General features: G+C 50.4%; 1 protein-coding gene across 1 annotated transcript in view; it reads left to right on the top strand.

Moving 5' to 3' along the window:
- LOC129846214 (G protein-coupled receptor kinase 6-like) overlaps positions 1–17,471 on the top strand; it is a gene marked incomplete at its 3' end in the record, with an annotated part of 75,167 nt that overhangs the window by 22,699 nt on the left and 34,997 nt on the right. The window contains exon 2 of the mRNA XM_055914216.1: positions 11,788–11,883. Coding sequence (XP_055770191.1) covers positions 11,788–11,883 — 96 coding nt within the window. The remainder of the gene's footprint in view (positions 1–11,787; positions 11,884–17,471) is intronic.

Here is a 17,471-nt window from a genome sequence, read left to right on the forward strand (position 1 = left end):
TCTCTCTCTGTCTCTCGTCTTCCCTCCCCCCTCTCTCTTTGTCTCTCGCCTTCCCTCCCCCCTCTCTCTCGGTCTCTCGCCTTCCCTCCCCCCTCTCTCTCGGTCTCTCGTCTTCCCTCCCCCCTCTCTCTTTGTCTCTCGCCTTCCCTCCCCCCTCTCTCTCGGTCTCTCCTTCCTTCCCTCCCCCCTCTCTCTCTGTCTCTCGCCTTCCCTCCCCCCTCTCTCTCTGTCTCTCGCCTTCCCTCCCCCCTCTCTCTCTGTCTCTCGCCTTCCCTCCCCCCTCTCTCTCTGTCTCTCGCCTTCCCTCCCCCCTCTCTCTCTGTCTCTCGCCTTCCCTCCCCCCTCTCTCTCGGTCTCTCGCCTTCCCTCCCCCCTCTCTCTCGGTCTCTCGCCTTCCCTCCCCCCTCTCTCTCGGTCTCTCGCCTTCCCTCCCCCCTCTCTCTCGGTCTCTCGCCTTCCCTCCCCCCTCTCTCTCGGTCTCTCGCCTTCCCTCCCCCCTCTCTCTCGGTCTCTCGCCTTCCCTCCCCCCTCTCTCTCGGTCTCTCGCCTTCCCTCCCCCCTCTCTCTCTGTCTCTCGCCTTCCCTCCCCCCTCTCTCTCTGTCTCTCGCCTTCCCTCCCCCCTCTCTCTCTGTCTCTCGCCTTCCCTCCCCCCTCTCTCTCGGTCCCTCGCCTTCCCTCCCCCCTCTCTCTCTCGGTCTCTCGCCTTCCCTCCCCCCTCTCTCTCGGTCTCTCGCCTTCCCTCCCCCCCCTCTCTCGGTCTCTCGCCTTCCCTCCCCCCTCTCTCTCTGTCTCTCGCCTTCCCTCCCCCCTCTCTCTCTGTCTCTCGCCTTCCCTCCCCCCTCTCTCTCTGTCTCTCGCCTTCCCTCCCCCCTCTCTCTCTGTCTCTCGCCTTCCCTCCCTCCCCCCTCTCTCTCTCTCGCCTTCCCTCCCCCCTCTCTCTCGGTCTCTCGCCTTCCCTCTCTCTCTCTCTCTCTCCCCCCCCGCCCCCTCTCTCTCTCTCCACCCCCCCCCTCTCTCTCTCTCCACCCCCCCCTCTCTCTCTCCACCCCCCCCTCTCTCTCTCTCCTTCCCTCTCGTAGACAGTAGACTGATCAGACCTGTATTCCTCTCTAAGCAGGAAGTCTCTCCAGGCAGCTTGCAGTTACAGTGGAATTTGTTTACTGTGTGTGTGTGTGTGTGTGTGTGTGTGTGTGTGTGTGTGTGTGTGTGTGTGTGTGTGTGTGTGTGTGTGTGTGCGTGGGCGTGCATGCCTGTGTGTCTGTGGATGGACAATGTGTTTTTTCCCCACAACATTAAAAAAGAGGCTTTAGGGGAATATAAGAGATCCAGATTACCAAGACATGTGAGCACGGTTCTTTCTGCCGGCCCGCTGCTCTCTCTCTCCCTGACTGGCCCGCTCCTCTCTCTCTCTCCCTGACTGGCCCGCTCCTCTCTCTCTCTCCCTGACTGGCCCGCTCCTCTCTCTCTCTCCCTGGCCGGCCCGCTCCTCTCTCTCTCCCTGGCCGGCCCGCTCCTCTCTCTCTCCCTGGCTGGCCCGCTCCTCTCTCTCTCCTTGGCTGGCCCGCTCCTCTCTCTCTCCGGCCCGCTCCTCTCTCTCTCCCTGGCCGGCCCGCTCCTCTCTCTCTCCCTGGCCGGCCTGCTCCTCTCTCTCTCCCTGGCTGGCCCGCTCCTCTCTCTCTCCTTGGCTGGCCCGCTCCTCTCTCTCTCCGGCCCGCTCCTCTCTCTCTCCCTGGCCGGCCTGCTCCTCTCTCTCCCTGGCCGGCCCGCTCCTCTCTCTCTCCCTGGCCGGCCCGCTCCTCTCTCTCTCTCCCTGGCCGGCCCGCTCCTCTCTCTCTCCCTGGCCGGCCTGCTCCTCTCTCTCTCCCTGGCTGGCCCGCTCCTCTCTCTCTCCCTGGCTGGCCCGCTCCCCTCTCTCTCCCTGGCTGGCCCGCTCCCCTCTCTCCCTGGCTGGCCCGCTCCCCTCTCTCCCTGGCTGGCCCGCTCCTCTCTCTCCCTGGCTGGCCCGCTCCCCTCTCTCCCTGGCTGGCCCGCTCCTCTCTCTCCCTGGCTGGCCCGCTCCCCTCTCTCCCTGGCCGGCCCGCTCCTCTCTCTCTCCTTGGCCGGCCCGCTCCTCTCTCTCTCCCTGGCCGGCCCGCTCCTCTCTCTCTCCTTGGCCGGCCCGCTCCTCTCTCTCTCCCTGGCCGGCCCGCTCCTCTCTCTCTCCTTGGCCGGCCTGCTCCCCTCTCTCTCCCTGGCCGGCCTGCTATTTCTCTTCACTCTGTTGCCTGTAGAATATTATAGTCTATTCATTGATGACAGCCTCTGTTTTAATGAAGTTGAGTAACATTGCAAGACAAGAAATTGCGAGATACAGCATTCCGTTGTGAAATACAGCTTGTGATTGCCGATAGATAGACCCAGTGCCCGGTTCTGACTGTCTGTCTGGTGTCTGACCTGCCTATACTGAAAGATAGACCCAGTGCCCGGTTCTGTCTGTCTGTCTGGTGGCTGACCTGCCTATACTGATAGATAGACCCAGTGCCCGGTTCTGTCTGTCTGGTGGCTGACCTGCCTATACTGATAGATAGACCCAGTGCCCGGTTCTGTCTGTCTGGTGGCTGACCTGCCTATACTGATAGATAGACCCAGTGCCCGGTTCTGTCTGTCTGGTGGCTGACCTGCCTATACTGATAGATAGACCCAGTGCCCGGTTCTGACTGTCTGGTGGCTGACCTGCCTATACTGATAGATAGACCCAGTGCCCGGTTCTGACTGTCTGTCTGGTGGCTGACCTGCCTATACTGATAGATAGACCCAGTGCCCGGTTCTGTCTGTCTGGTTGCTGACCTGCCTATACTGATAGATAGACCCAGTGCCCGGTTCTGACTGTCTGTCTGGTGTCTGACCTGCCTATACTGATAGATAGACCCAGTGCCCGGTTCTGACTGTCTGGTGGCTGACCTGCCTATACTGATAGATAGACCCAGTGCACGGTTCTGTCTGTCTGGTTGCTGACCTGCCTATACTGATAGATAGACCCAGTGCCCGGTTCTGACTGTCTGTCTGGTGTCTGACCTGCCTATACTGATAGATAGACCCAGTGCACGGTTCTGTCTGTCTGGTGGCTGACCTGCCTATACTGATAGATAGACCCAGTGCCCGGTTCTGTCTGTCTGGTGGCTGACCTGCCTATACTGATAGATAGACCCAGTGCCCGGTTCTGTCTGTCTGGTGGCTGACCTGCCTATACTGATAGATAGACCCAGTGCCCGGTTCTGACTGTCTGGTGGCTGACCTGCCTATACTGATAGATAGACCCAGTGCCCGGTTTTGTGTGTGTCTCTCTCTCTCTCTCTCTCTCTCTCTCTCTCTCTCTCTCTCTCTCTCTCACTCTCTCACTCTCTCACTCTCTCACTCTCTCACTCTCTCACTCTCTCACTCTCTCACTCTCTCTCTCTCTCAAAATTCAAGGGGCTTTATTGGCATGGGAAACATGTGTTAACATTGCCAAAGCAAATGAGGTAGACAATACACAAAAGTCAAACAAAACTAATTAACAGTAAACATTACACATACAGAAGTTTCAAAACAATAAAGACATTACAAATGTTATATTATATATATATATATACAGTGTTGTAACAATGTACAAATGGTTAAAGCACACAAGTTAAAATAAATAAGCATAAATATGGGTTGTATTTACAATGCTGTTTGTTCTTCACTGGTTGCCCTTTTCTTGTGGCAACAGGTCACAAATCTTGCTGCTGTGATGCACACTGTGGAATTTCACCCAGTAGATATGGGAGTTTATCATAATTGGTTTTGTTTTCGAATTCTTTGTGGATCTGTGTAATCTGAGGGAAATATGTCTCTCTAATATGGTCATACATTGGGCAGGAGGTTAGGAAGTGCAGCTCAGTTTCCACCTCTCTCTCTCTCTCTCTCTCGCTCTCTCGCTCTCTCGCTCTCTTTCTCTCTCTCATATATGTCTCTCTCTGTGTCTCTCTCTCTCTGTGTCTCTCTCCCTCCTCCCCTCTTTCTCTCTTTCCTCTGGAGACCACAGGATCTTAATTATGAGAGACGTTTCTCGTCGTCTGTTCTGTCAAACTCAACCACTGAACATATTGTCTTCCCCCCCCCCCCCCCCCCCTGACTAGACAGGTCTGAGATCAGTGTTCTTCTCTAACATGGCTTCATTTAACTAGGACTCTAGTGCACTACTTTAGACCAGGTTCAATAGGACCCTAGTGCATTACTTTAGACCAGGTTCAATAGGACTCTAGTGCACTACTTTAGACCAGGTTCAATAGGACTCTAGTGCACTACTTTAGACCAGGTTCAATAGGACTCTGGTGCACTACTTTAGACCAGGTTCAATAGGACTCTGGTGCACTACTTTAGACCAGGTTCAATAGGACTCTAGCGCACTACTTTAGACCAGATTCAATAGGACTCTAGTGCACTACTTTAGACCAGGTTCAATAGGACTCTAGTGCACTACTTTAGACCAGGTTCAATAGGACTCTAGTGCACTACTTTAGACCAGGTTCAATAGGACTCTAGTGCACTACTTTAGACCAGGTTCAATAGGACTCTAGTGCACTACTTTAGACCAGGTTCAATGGGACTCTAGTGCACTACTTTAGACCAGGTTCAATAGGACTCTAGTGCACTACTTTAGACCAGGTTCAATAGGACTCTAGTGCACTACTTTAGACCAGGTTCAATAGGACTCTAGTGCACTACTTTAGACCAGGTTCAATAGGACTCTAGTGCACTACTTTAGACCAGGTTCAATGGGACTCTAGTGCACTACTTTAGACCAGGTTCAATAGGACTCTAGTGCACTACTTTAGACCAGGTTCAATAGGACTCTAGTGCACTACTTTAGACCAGGTTCAATAGGACTCTAGTGCACTACTTTAGACCAGGGCTCATAGGACTCTAGTGCACTACTTTATACCAGGGCTCATAGGACTCTAGTGCACTACTTTATACCAGGTTTAATAGGACTCTAGTGCACTACTTTAGACCAGGTTCAATAGGACTCTAGTGCACTACTTTAGACCAGGGCTCATAGGACTCTAGTGCACTACTTTATACCAGGTTCAATAGGACTCTAGTGCACTACTTTAGACCAGGTTCAATAGGACTCTAGTGCACTACTTTAGACCAGGTTCAATAGGACTCTAGTGCACTACTTTAGACCAGGTTCAATAGGACTCTAGTGCACTACTTTAGACCAGATTCAATAGGACTCTAGTGCACTACTTTAGACCAGGGCTCATAGGACTCTAGTGCACTACATATGGAAAACGGTTGCCATTTTGGACACAGACATGAAAAACACTTTAAAAGAGTAACGTTAGAGGGTTTTAAAAAATTCAAGACGCCAGGGAAACTTTATTGGCACAGCCTGAGATAGACACTTACAATGTTGACATTAGCAACGATAGTTCAACCATAACAACGGCTGACGTGAATAACAACAGGATCAATATCGTGTCTTTTTCTAATAATACAGGAGATATGAGGCTAACAGTTATCAGGACAAATCTGTTGGGAAAATGAATCGTTTTAAAACAACTTAGTTTATATTAACTCTCTGACGGGGCGATCAAATGCATTGACGGATTATCAGTGAATAGTTGTGTTTTTCGGGAAGTTATTGAGGCCATCTGACCACCTCATCCAATGGGTTTTGAAAAGGGGCGGCAGCTAGCCTAGTGGTTAGAGGAGGCAGGTAGCCTAGTGGTTAGAGGAGGCAGGTAGTCTAGTGGTTAGAGGAGGCAGCTAGCCTAGTGGTTAGAGGAGGCAGCTAGCCTAGTGGTTAGGGGAGGCAGCTAGCCTAGTGGTTAGAGGAGGCAGCTAGCCTAGTGGTTAGAGGAGGCAGCTAGCCTAGTGGTTAGGGGAGGCAGGTAGCCTAGTGGTTAGGGGAGGCAGCTAGCCTAGTGGTTAGAGGAGGCAACTAGCCTAGTGGTTAGAGGAGGCAGCTAGCCTAGTGGTTAGAGGAGGCAGCTAGCCTAGTGGTTAGAGGAGGCAACTAGCCTAGTGGTTAGAGGAGGCAGCTAGCCTAGTGGTTAGAGGAGGCAGCTAGCCTAGTGGTTAGAGGAGGCAGCTAGCCTAGTGGTTAGAGGAGGCAGCTAGCCTAGTGGTTAGAGGAGGCAGCTAGCCTAGTGGTTAGAGGAGGCAGCTAGCCTAGTGGTTAGAGGAGGCAACTAGCCTAGTGGTTAGAGGAGGCAGGTAGTCTAGTGGTTAGAGGAGGCAGGTAGACTAGTGGTTAGAGGAGGCAGGTAGACTAGTGGTTAGAGGAGGCAGGTAGACTAGTGGTTAGAGGAGGCAGGTAGCCTAGTGGTTAGAGGAGGCAGGTAGTCTAGTGGTTAGAGGAGGCAGCTAGCCTAGTGGTTAGAGGAGGCAGCTAGCCTAGTGGTTAGAGGAGGCAGGTAGTCTAGTGGTTAGAGGAGGCAGGTAGTCTAGTGGTTAGAGGAGGCAGGTAGACTAGTGGTTAGAGGAGGCAGGTAGACTAGTGGTTAGAGGAGGCAGCTAGCCTAGTGGTTAGAGGAGGCAGCTAGCCTAGTGGTTAGAGGAGGCAGCTAGCCTAGTGGTTAGAGGAGGCAGCTAGCCTAGTGGTTAGAGGAGGCAGCTAGCCTAGTGGTTAGAGGAGGCAGCTAGCCTAGTGGTTAGAGGAGGCAGCTAGCCTAGTGGTTAGAGGAGGCAGCTAGCCTAGTGGTTAGAGGAGGCAGGTAGCCTAGTGGTTAGGGGAGGCAGGTAGACTAGTGGTTAGAGGAGGCAACTAGCCTAGTGGTTAGGGGAGGCAGGTAGCCTAGTGGTTAGAGGAGGCAGGTAGACTAGTGGTTAGAGGAGGCAGGTAGTCTAGTGGTTAGAGGAGGCAGCTAGCCTAGTGGTTAGAGGAGGCAGCTAGCCTAGTGGTTAGAGGAGGCAGCTAGCCTAGTGGTTAGAGGAGGCAGGTAGCCTAGTGGTTAGAGGAGGCAGGTAGACTAGTGGTTAGAGGAGGCAGCTAGCCTAGTGGTTAGAGGAGGCAGCTAGCCTAGTGGTTAGAGGAGGCAGCTAGCCTAGTGGTTAGAGGAGGCAGCTAGCCTAGTGGTTAGAGGAGGCAGCTAGCCTAGTGGTTAGAGGAGGCAGCTAGCCTAGTGGTTAGAGGAGGCAGGTAGCCTAGTGGTTAGGGGAGGCAGGTAGACTAGTGGTTAGAGGAGGCAACTAGCCTAGTGGTTAGAGGAGGCAGGTAGCCTAGTGGTTAGAGGAGGCAGCTAGCCTAGTGGTTAGAGGAGGCAGCTAGCCTAGTGGTTAGAGGAGGCAGGTAGCCTAGTGGTTAGGGGAGGCAGGTAGACTAGTGGTTAGAGGAGGCAACTAGCCTAGTGGTTAGAGGAGGCAGGTAGACTAGTGGTTAGAGGAGGCAGCTAGCCTAGTGGTTAGAGGAGGCAGGTAGCCTAGTGGTTAGAGGAGGCAGGTAGCCTAGTGGTTAGAGGAGGCAGCTAGCCTAGTGGTTAGAGGAGGCAGGTAGCCTAGTGGTTAGGGGAGGCAGGTAGCCTAGTGGTTAGGGGAGGCAGGTAGCCTAGTGGTTAGGGGAGGCAGGTAGCCTAGTGGTTAGGGGAGGCAGGTAGCCTAGTGGTTAGGGGAGGCAGGTAGCCTAGTGGTTAGGGGAGGCAGGTAGCCTAGTGGTTAGGGGAGGCAGGTAGTCTAGTGGTTAGAGGAGGCAGCTAGCCTAGTGGTTAGAGGAGGCAGCTAGCCTAGTGGTTAGAGGAGGCAGCTAGCCTAGTGGTTAGAGGAGGCAGGTAGCCTAGTGGTTAGAGGAGGCAGGTAGACTAGTGGTTAGAGGAGGCAGGTAGACTAGTGGTTAGGGGAGGCAGGTAGCCTAGTGGTTAGAGGAGGCAGGTAGCCTAGTGGTTAGAGGAGGCAGGTAGCCTAGTGGTTAGAGGAGGCAGGTAGCCTAGTGGTTAGAGGAGGCAGGTAGCCTAGTGGTTAGAGGAGGCAGGTAGCCTAGTGGTTAAAGGAGGCAGCTAGCCTAGTGGTTAGAGGAGGCAGCTAGCCTAGTGGTTAGAGGAGGCAGGTAGCCTAGTGGTTAGAGGAGGCAGGTAGCCTAGTGGTTAGAGGAGGCAGGTAGCCTAGTGGTTAAAGCATTGGACTTGTAACCGAAAGGTTGCTAGATCGAATCCCCCGAGCTGACAAGGTACAAATCTGTCGTTCTGCCCCTGAACAAGGCAGTTAACCCACTGTTCCTAGGCCGTCATTGTAAATAAGAATTTGTTCTTAACTGACTTGCCTAGTTAAATAAAGGTAAAATAAATAATTTAAAAAAAGAGACAGAGAGAGAGGATTATGAGGGGGTCATGACCTGAGGGGGTCATAGGAGAACCACCAGTCTGATGACCTCTGACCCCTGAACCACCAGTCTGATGACCTCTGACCCCTGAACCACCAGTCTGATGACCTCTGACCCCTGAACCACCAGTCTGATGACCTCTGACCCCTGAACCACCAGTCTGATGACCTCTGACCCCTGAACCACCAGTCTGATGACCTCTAACCCCTGAACCACCAGTCTGATGACCTCTAACCCCTGAACCACCAGTCTGATGACCCCTGACCCCTGAACCACCAGTCTGATGACCTCTGACCCCTGAACCGCCAGTCTGATGACCTCTGACCCCTGAACCACCAGTCTGATGACCTCTGACCCCTGAACCGCCAGTTTGATGACCTCTGACCCCTGAACCACCAGTCTGATGACCTCTGACCCCTGAACCACCAGTCTGATGACCTCTGACCCCTGAACCACCAGTCTGATGACCTCTGACCCCCGAACCACCAGTCTGATGACCTCTGACCCCTGAACCACCAGTCTGATGACCTCTGACCCCTGAACCACCAGTCTGATGACCTCTGACCCCCGAACCACCAGTCTGATGACCTCTGACCCCTGAACCACCAGTCTGATGACCTCTGACCCCTGAACCACCAGTCTGATGACCTCTGACCCCTGAACCACCAGTCTGATGACCTCTAACCCCTGAACCACCAGTCTGATGACCTCTAACCCCTGAACCACCAGTCTGATGACCCCTGACCCCTGAACCACCAGTCTGATGACCTCTGACCCCTGAACCACCAGTCTGATGACCTCTGACCCCTGAACCACCAGTCTGATGACCTCTGACCCCTGAACCACCAGTCTGAGTCTGATGACCTCTGACCCCTGAACCACCAGTCTGATGACCTCTGACCCCTGAACCACCAGTCTGAGTCTGATGACCAGTGGTGGAATAAGTACCTCATTTTCAAACTTGAGTAAAAGTAAAGATTCCTTAATAGAAAATGAAAAAAGTAAAAGTCACCCAGTAAAATACTACTTGAGTAAAAGTCTAAAAGTATTTGGTTTTAAATATACTAAAGTATCAAAAGCAAAAGTATAATTGATTTCAAATTCCTTTTATGAAGCAAACCAGACAGCACAATTCTATTTAATTTTTGGGGGGGGAGGACTGATATCCAGGGGCACATTCCAACACACAACACACATTCCAAGACATCATTTACTATGCATGTGTTTAGTGAGTCCTCCAGATCAGAGGCAGTAGGGATGACCAGGTATGTTCTCTGTTTAGTGAGTCCTCCAGATCAGAGGCAGTAGGGATGACCAGGGATGTTCTCTGTTTAGTGAGTCCTCCAGATCAGAGGCAGTAGGGATGACCAGGGATGTTCTCTGTTTAGTAAGACGACCAGATCAGAGGCAGTAGGGATGACCAGGGATGTTCTCTGTTTAGTGAGTCCTCCAGATCAGAGGCAGTAGGGATGACCAGGGATGTTTTCTGTTTAGTGAGTCCTCCAGATCAGAGGCAGTAGGGATGACCAGGGATGTTCTCTGTTTAGTGAGTCCTCCAGATCAGAGGCAGTAGGGATGACCAGGGATGTTCTCTGTTTAGTGAGTCCTCCAGATCAGAGGCAGTAGGGATGACCAGGGATGTTCTCTGTTTAGTGAGTCCGCCAGATCAGAGGCAGTAGGGATGACCAGGGATGTTCTCTGTTTAGTGAGTCCTCCAGATCAGAGGCAGTAGGGATGGCCAGGGGTGTTCTCTGTTTAGTGAGTCCTCCAGATCAGAGGCAGTAGGGATGACCAGGGATGTTCTCTGTTTAGTGAGTCCGCCAGATCAGAGGCAGTAGGGATGACCAGGGATGTTCTCTGTTTAGTGAGTCCTCCAGATCAGCGGCAGTAGGGATGGCCAGGGGTGTTCTCTGTTTAGTGAGTCCTCCAGATCAGAGGCAGTAGGGATGACCAGGGATGTTCTCTGTTTAGAGAGTCCTCCAGATCAGAGGCAGTAGGGAGGACCAGGGATGTTCTCTGTTTAGTGAGTCCTCCAGATCAGAGGCAGTAGGGATGACCAGGGATGTTCTCTGTTTAGTGAGTCCTCCAGATCAGAGGCAGTAGTGATGACCAGGGATGTTCTCTGTTTAGTGAGACGACCAGATCAGAGGCAGTAGGGATGACCAGGGATGTTCTCTGTTTAGTAAGACGACCAGATCAGAGGCAGTAGGGATGACCAGGGATGTTCTCTGTTTAGTGAGTCCTCCAGATCAGAGGCAGTAGGGATGGCCAGGGATGTTCTCTGTTTAGTGAGTCCTCCAGATCAGAGGCAGTAGGGATGACCAGGGATGTTCTCTGTTTAGTGAGTCCTCCAGATCAGAGGCAGTAGTGATGACCAGGGATGTTCTCTGTTTAGTGAGTCCTCCAGATCAGAGGCAGTAGTGATGACCAGGGATGTTCTCTGTTTAGTGAGTCCTCCAGATCAGAGGCAGTAGGGATGACCAGGGATGTTCTCTGTTTAGTGAGTCCTCCAGATCAGAGGCAGTAAGGAGGACCAGGGATGTTCTCTTGATGAGTGTGTGAATTGGACCATTTTCCTGTCAAAATGTAACGAGTACTTTTGGGTTTCGGGGAAAATGTACGGCGTAGAAAGTACATGATCTTCTTTAGGAATGTAGTGAACGTTGCCATAAATAGTAAAGTACAGATAAGTATTTATACTTAAGTACTTTACACCACTGCTGTTGATCTCTAACCCCTGACCCTACTAGTCCCCCCCCGAGGGGGTCGTTGTCCTCCGCTAGAGGGGAAAGGTCAACTAAAATACCCTTAAATAAGACGTGTGTTTTTCTTGGAACACTTTGGGGTCGTTTCACGGTCAAACCCGGACTGTCTTTGTGACCCACTACCCTTTCAACATTGTGTGTGTGTGTGTGTGTGTGTGTGTGTGTGTGTGTGTGTGATGAGAATAGCCAGCTGTACACACAGACACACACACTGAGTTGTGGTTTATACCCTGTGATTACCCTGTCAGTATGTAAGGACCAGCTAGATGTTGTGGTTTATATCCTGTGATTACCCTGTCAGTATGTAAGGACCAGCTAGATGTTGTGGTTTATATCCTGTGATTACCCTGTCAGTATGTAAGGACCAGCTAGATGTTGTGGTTTATACCCTGTGATTACCCTGTCAGTATGTGGATGGTGAAATAATGTTGGATTAAAATGTTTTTGTGTTTCTGATATGAGAAATGTCTCTAATGTAAATTAACCTCTGTTTCCCCTCTCTGTCTCTCTCTCTGTCTCTCTCTCTCTCTCTTTCTCTCTCTCTCTCTCTCTCTCTCTCTCTCTCTCTCTCTCTCTCTCTCTCTCCCCTCCTCTCTCTCTGTCTCTGTCTCTCTCTCCCCCTTTCTCCCCTCCTCTCCTCTCTCTCCCTCTCTCTCCCCTCTCTCTCTCCCCCCCCCCCCCCCTCCCTGTGTGTCTAGGTGGAGGAGGGAAGAGGAATGGGCGCAGTAAGAAATGGAAGGAGATGTTGAAACTTCCCCACATCAGTCTGTGTGAAGAGCTACGCCACACCATCGGTACGTGGTATCACAGCTCTGTGTGTTACTGACTGTTAGTGGTATCACAGCTCTGTGTGTTACTGACTGTTAGTGGTATCACAGCTCTGTGTGTTACTGACTGGTATCACAGCTCTGTGTGTTACTGACTGTTAGTGGTATCACAGCTCTGTGTGTTACTGACTGTTAGTGGTATCACAGCTCTGTGTGTTACTGACTGTTAGTGGTATCACAGCTCTGTGTGTTACTGACTGTTAGTGGTATAACAGCTCTGTGTGTTACTGACTGTTAGTGGTATCACAGCTCTGTGTGTTACTGACTGTTAGTGGTATCACAGCTCTGTGTGTTACTGACTGTTAGTGGTATCACAGCTCTGTGTGTTACTGACTGTTAGTGGTATCACAGCTCTGTGTGTTACTGACTGGTATCACAGCTCTGTGTGTTACTGACTGGTATCACAGCTCTGTGTGTTACTGACTGGTATCACAGCTCTGTGTGTTACTGACTGGTATCACAGCTCTGTGTGTTACTGACTGTTAGTGGTATCACAGCTCTGTGTGTTACTGACTGTTAGTGGTATCACAGCTCTGTGTGTTACTGACTGTTAGTGGTATCACAGCTCTGTGTGTTACTGACTGTTAGTGGTATCACAGCTCTGTGTGTTACTGACTGTTAGTGGTATCACAGCTCTGTGTGTTACTGACTGGTATCACAGCTCTGTGTGTTACTGACTGGTATCACAGCTCTGTGTGTTACTGACTGGTATCACAGCTCTGTGTGTTACTGACTGGTATCACAGCTCTGTGTGTTACTGACTGGTATCACAGCTCTGTGTGTTACTGACTGGTATCACAGCTCTGTGTGTTACTGACTGGTATCACAGCTCTGTGTGTTACTGACTGGTATCACAGCTCTGTGTGTTACTGACTGGTATCACAGCTCTGTGTGTTACTGACTGTTAGTGGTATCACAGCTCTGTGTGTTACTGACTGTTAGTGGTATCACAGCTCTGTGTGTTACTGACTGGTATCACAGCTCTGTGTGTTACTGACTGTTAGTGGTATCACAGCTCTGTGTGTTACTGACATTACAGCTCTGTGTGTTACTGACTGCTAGTGGTATCACAGCTCTGTGTGTTACTGACTGGTATCACAGCTCTGTGTGTTACTGACTGTTAGTGGTATCACAGCTCTGTGTGTTACTGACTGTTAGTGGTATCACAGCTCTGTGTGTTACTGACTGGTATCACAGCTCTGTGTGTTACTGACTGTTAGTGGTATCACAGCTCTGTGTGTTACTGACTGTTAGTGGTATCACAGCTCTGTGTGTTACTGACTGTTAGTGGTATCACAGCCAGTGGTATGATGACACTGTATGTGTTTGTGTTCGTTGGTGTGTGTCACTGTGTGTGTCACTGTGTGTGTCACTGTGTGTGTCACTGTGTGCGTCACTGTGTGTGTGTGTGTGTGTGTGTGTGTGTGTGTGTGTGTGTGTGTGTGTGTGTGTGTGTGTGTGTGTGTGTGTGTGTGTGTGTGTGTGTGTGTGTGTGTGTGTGTGTGTGTGTGTGTGTGTGTGTGTGTGTGTGTGTGTGTGTGTGTGTGGGAGGGAGGGAGAGGACTGTTCATCAGTCTGTAACTACTATAATTTGCTCCAACATTCCTTCAACTTTCCATGTGGCCTTTTGGCCGATTCTACACCAATCTACACTGAGAAAGTGAGAGAGAGACTGTGTGTGTGTGTGTGTGTGTGTGTGTGTGTGTGTGTGTGTGTGTGTGTGTGTGTGTGTGTGTGTGTGTGTGTGTGTAGATGTGTTTAACTGTACCAGAGGTCCTCACAAGGTCAAATTCTAATTCTAGGGGGTTAGAGTTAGGATTAGAGTTAGGGTTAGGGTTTGAGTTAGAGTTAGGATTAGGCAAAATATGATTTAGAATGGGTCTGAATTATGTGTCCCCACAAGGTTAGTTGTACAAGACTGTGTATGTGTCTCATTGGGGTGTGTCTGTCAGAGAGGAAGTGGACTTCCTTCCTGTTTCGCGCCACAGTCACAGGGAGGGGACAGGAAGTGTGTGTGTCAGTGTTACTCAGTATTCCGAAACTTCTCGGCTTTTTCGATACCATAACATGAGTAACGGTTCAGTACTATATATATATATATTTTTTAACTTTCGGGAACTTCTGTCAAACGCGTGCGTCTCATGTCGTCTGCTGATCTGAGAGAGGATCGAGTCTATCAGCGCAGCCCCATGTCCCCTTTACACACTTGTAGAAATGTTGAAAGTGTTAATTACTGTTCGCAAAACAATGTCCATACAGAATAACTTGACAATGCTAGAAGATAGCGGTAGCTTCCAGCTTTATAGGCTAACTTTCCTTGCTAGCTGACCACTAAAGCTAACAGCTAATGCTAACAGCTAAAGCTAACAGCTAAAGCTATCATTCACTATTCCAAGTACTGTGTGATAATATACCAACCATAATGCTAAATATGCTGCTTTTCAAAGCTGATTGTCACCAGAAACGTTATTCATTCACTTGATCATCTCTCTCTCCCTCCCTCTCTGTACCTCCATGAATGAAGTCGGTCCTGGGTCTTAAAGAGACAGCGTCCTCTTTTTATAAAAGAAGACATTTAGTACTTCTATGCAAACGTTGTCGATCAGCAGGATAAAATAATAGTGGATGTTTTTGGTATAGTGTTGGTACGGAGTATCGTGATACTCAACCTGTTATCGCTATGGAAGTAAAGAGTCTGGTTTCATGACAATTCTAGTGTGTGTGTGTGTGTTAGTGTGTGTATGTATGTGTGTGTGTGTGTGTGTCTCTGTCTGTGTGTGTGTCTCTGTCTGTGTGTGTGTCTCTGTCTGTGTGTGTGTCTCTGTGTGTGTGTGTCTCTCTGTGTGTGTGTGTGTGTGTGTGTGTGTGTGTGTGTGTGTGTGTGTGTGTGTGTGTGTGTGTGTGTGTGTGTGTGTGTGTGTGTGTGTGTGTGTCTCTGTGTGTGTGTGTCTCTGTGTGTGTGTGTGTGTGTGTGTGTGTGTGTGTGTGTGTGTGTGTGTGTGTGTGTGTGTCTCTGTGTGTGTGTGTCTCTGTGTGTGTGTGTCTCTGTGTGTGTGTGTCTCTGTGTGTGTGTGTGTGTGTGTGTGTGTGTGTGTGTGTGTGTGTGTGTGTGTGTGTCTCTGTGTGTGTGTGTCTCTGTCTGTGCGACTTTTCACCAGACAAGCCACCAACCAGTTGACGGATATAAAAACAGATTTCGACATTTGGCTTCAATATTGATTAAATGAAAAACAAATTGCACCCTATTCCCTGTGTACTGCACTACCTTTCACCAGATTCCCTGGACAGAAGTAGTGCACTATATAGGAAATAGGGTGCCAACTCTGGTCAAAGTAGTGCACTATCTAGGGAATAGGGTGCCAACTCTGGTGAAAAGTTGGCTCTGGTCCCGGTGCAGCTCCTCCAGGGGATGTGTGAGACGGGGGGGAGGGTCTCCTCTCTGTGTGGCCCAGACAACTGCTCCTCTACTGGGCTTCACCCTCCTCTCCCCCCCTTCTCTGGTTCTCTGGCTGCCAGAGGGTAGAGGTCAGAGGGTAGAGGTCAGAGGGTAGAGGTCAGAGGGTAGAGGTCAGAGGGTAGAGGTCAGAAGGTAGAGGTCAGAGACAGTACACATGGGGTGGGTGATAGTGACGGAGCAAGTTCACCTAATTCCTAGATTACATAACTTGGTGTGTGAGCGTGTGTGTGTGAGCGTGTGTGTGTGAGCGTGTGTGTGTGAGCGTGTGTGTGTGAGCGTGTGTGTGTGAGTGTGTGTGTGAGAGCGTGTGTGTGTGTGAGAGCGTGTGTGTGTGTAAGAGCGTGTGTGTGTGTGAGAGCGTGTGTGTGTGTGAGAGCGTGTGTTTGTGTGTGTGAGAGCGTGTGTTTGTGTGTGTTTGTGTGTGTGAGAGCGTGTGTGTGAGCGTGTGTGTGAGCGTGTGTGTGAGCGTGTGTGTGTGAGAGCGTGTGTGTGAGAGCGTGTGTGTGTGTGTGTGTGAGAGCGTGGGAGAGTGGACCTTTCGGTGTTTCGCTATATCCTGACAGCTGTGTTACAGAGCGTAATACGTGACTGTACTGCAGATGTTCTGATTGTGTAATTACACACACACCAACTATATCTTTGGTCTTTCAGTAAATACCTGTCTCTAGCTGATTTACATCAAAACGAACTGTCCAGTGAAAATCTCACTTGTTTTTAAAGTTCATATTCTGTTAACTCGTAATGTTGTTGATTAATCTTATACTTGTATTTGTGGTTAAATCAGAAACTTGGAGAGAAACAGACTGTTGGCTCGCTATTTCCTCATATAGGATGATGTCACACATCCGTTTTTGGAAAGCAATCTGGAAACACTGGACAGTTCCTTTAAGAGACCTGTAGCCACTGCTGCTGCCTTGTGTCTGTGTGTGTGTCTCTGTGTGTGTCTCTCTCTCTCTCTCTCTCTCTCTCTCGATCTCTGTCTCTCTCTCTCTCTGTCTGTCTCTCTCTTGGTCTCTCTTTCTCTCTCTCTCTCTCGGTCGCTCTCTGTCTCTCTCTCTCTCTCTCTCTCTCGATCTCTCTCTCTGTCTCTCTCTCTGTCTCTCTCTCTGTCTCTCTCTCTCTCTCTCTGTCTCTCTCTCTGTCTCTCTCTCTGTCTCTCTCTCTCTTTCTCTCGGTCTCTCTCTCTTTCTCTCTCTCTCTCTCAGTCGCTCTCTGTCTCTCTCTCTCTCTCTCTGTCTCTCTCGGTTGCTAGCTGGCTGGTTAGTTATAAATATTTATTTGAAGTACCAGAAGTAGCTGTTGATGTGTATGTGTTTTATATGTTGATGTGTTCCATGTAACTAATGACAACCGAAGAGAGGCTTGACCCACTGCCAAGACGACCCTCTCTACACACATGTTCTGTGTTGTGGACAAGCGGTCTAGAACATTCTGTTCAGAACCCAGGTTTAACTCGGGTTTAAATAGTCTAGGCTGGCGCTGGTTTAAATAGTCTAGGCTGGCGCTGGTTTAAATAGTCTAGGCTGGCGCGGGGTTTAAATAGTCTAGGCTGGCGAGGGTTTACATAGTCTAGGCTGGCGCGGGTTTAAATAGTCTAGGCTGGCGCGGGTTTAAATAGTCTAAGCTGGCACGGGTTTAAATAGTCTAGGCTGGCACGGGTTTAAATAGTCTAGGCTGGCACGGGTTTAAATAGTCTAGGCTGGCGCGGGTTTAAATAGTCTAGGCTGGCGCTGGTTTAAATAGTCTAGGCCGGCGCTGGTTTAAATATTCTAGGCCGGCGCTGGTTTAAATAGTCTAGGCCGGCGCGGGGTTTAAATAGTCTAGGCCGGCGCGGGTTTAAATAGTCTAGGCTGGCGCGGGTTTAAATAGTCTAGGCTGGCGCGGGTTTAAATAGTCTAGGCTGGCGCGGGTTTAAATAGTCTAGGCCGGCGCTGGTTTAAATAGTCTAGGCCGGCGCTGGTTTAAATAGTCTAGGCCGGCGCGGGTTTAAATAGTCTAGGCTGGCGCGGGTTTAAATAGTCTAGGCTGGCGCGGGTTTAAATAGTCTAGGCTGGCGCGGGTTTACATAGTCTAGGCTGGCGCGGGTTTAAATAGTCTG

The sequence above is a fragment of the Salvelinus fontinalis genome, unplaced genomic scaffold (assembly GCF_029448725.1).
Source record: "Salvelinus fontinalis isolate EN_2023a unplaced genomic scaffold, ASM2944872v1 scaffold_0480, whole genome shotgun sequence".
Taxonomy (NCBI): domain Eukaryota; kingdom Metazoa; phylum Chordata; class Actinopteri; order Salmoniformes; family Salmonidae; genus Salvelinus; species Salvelinus fontinalis.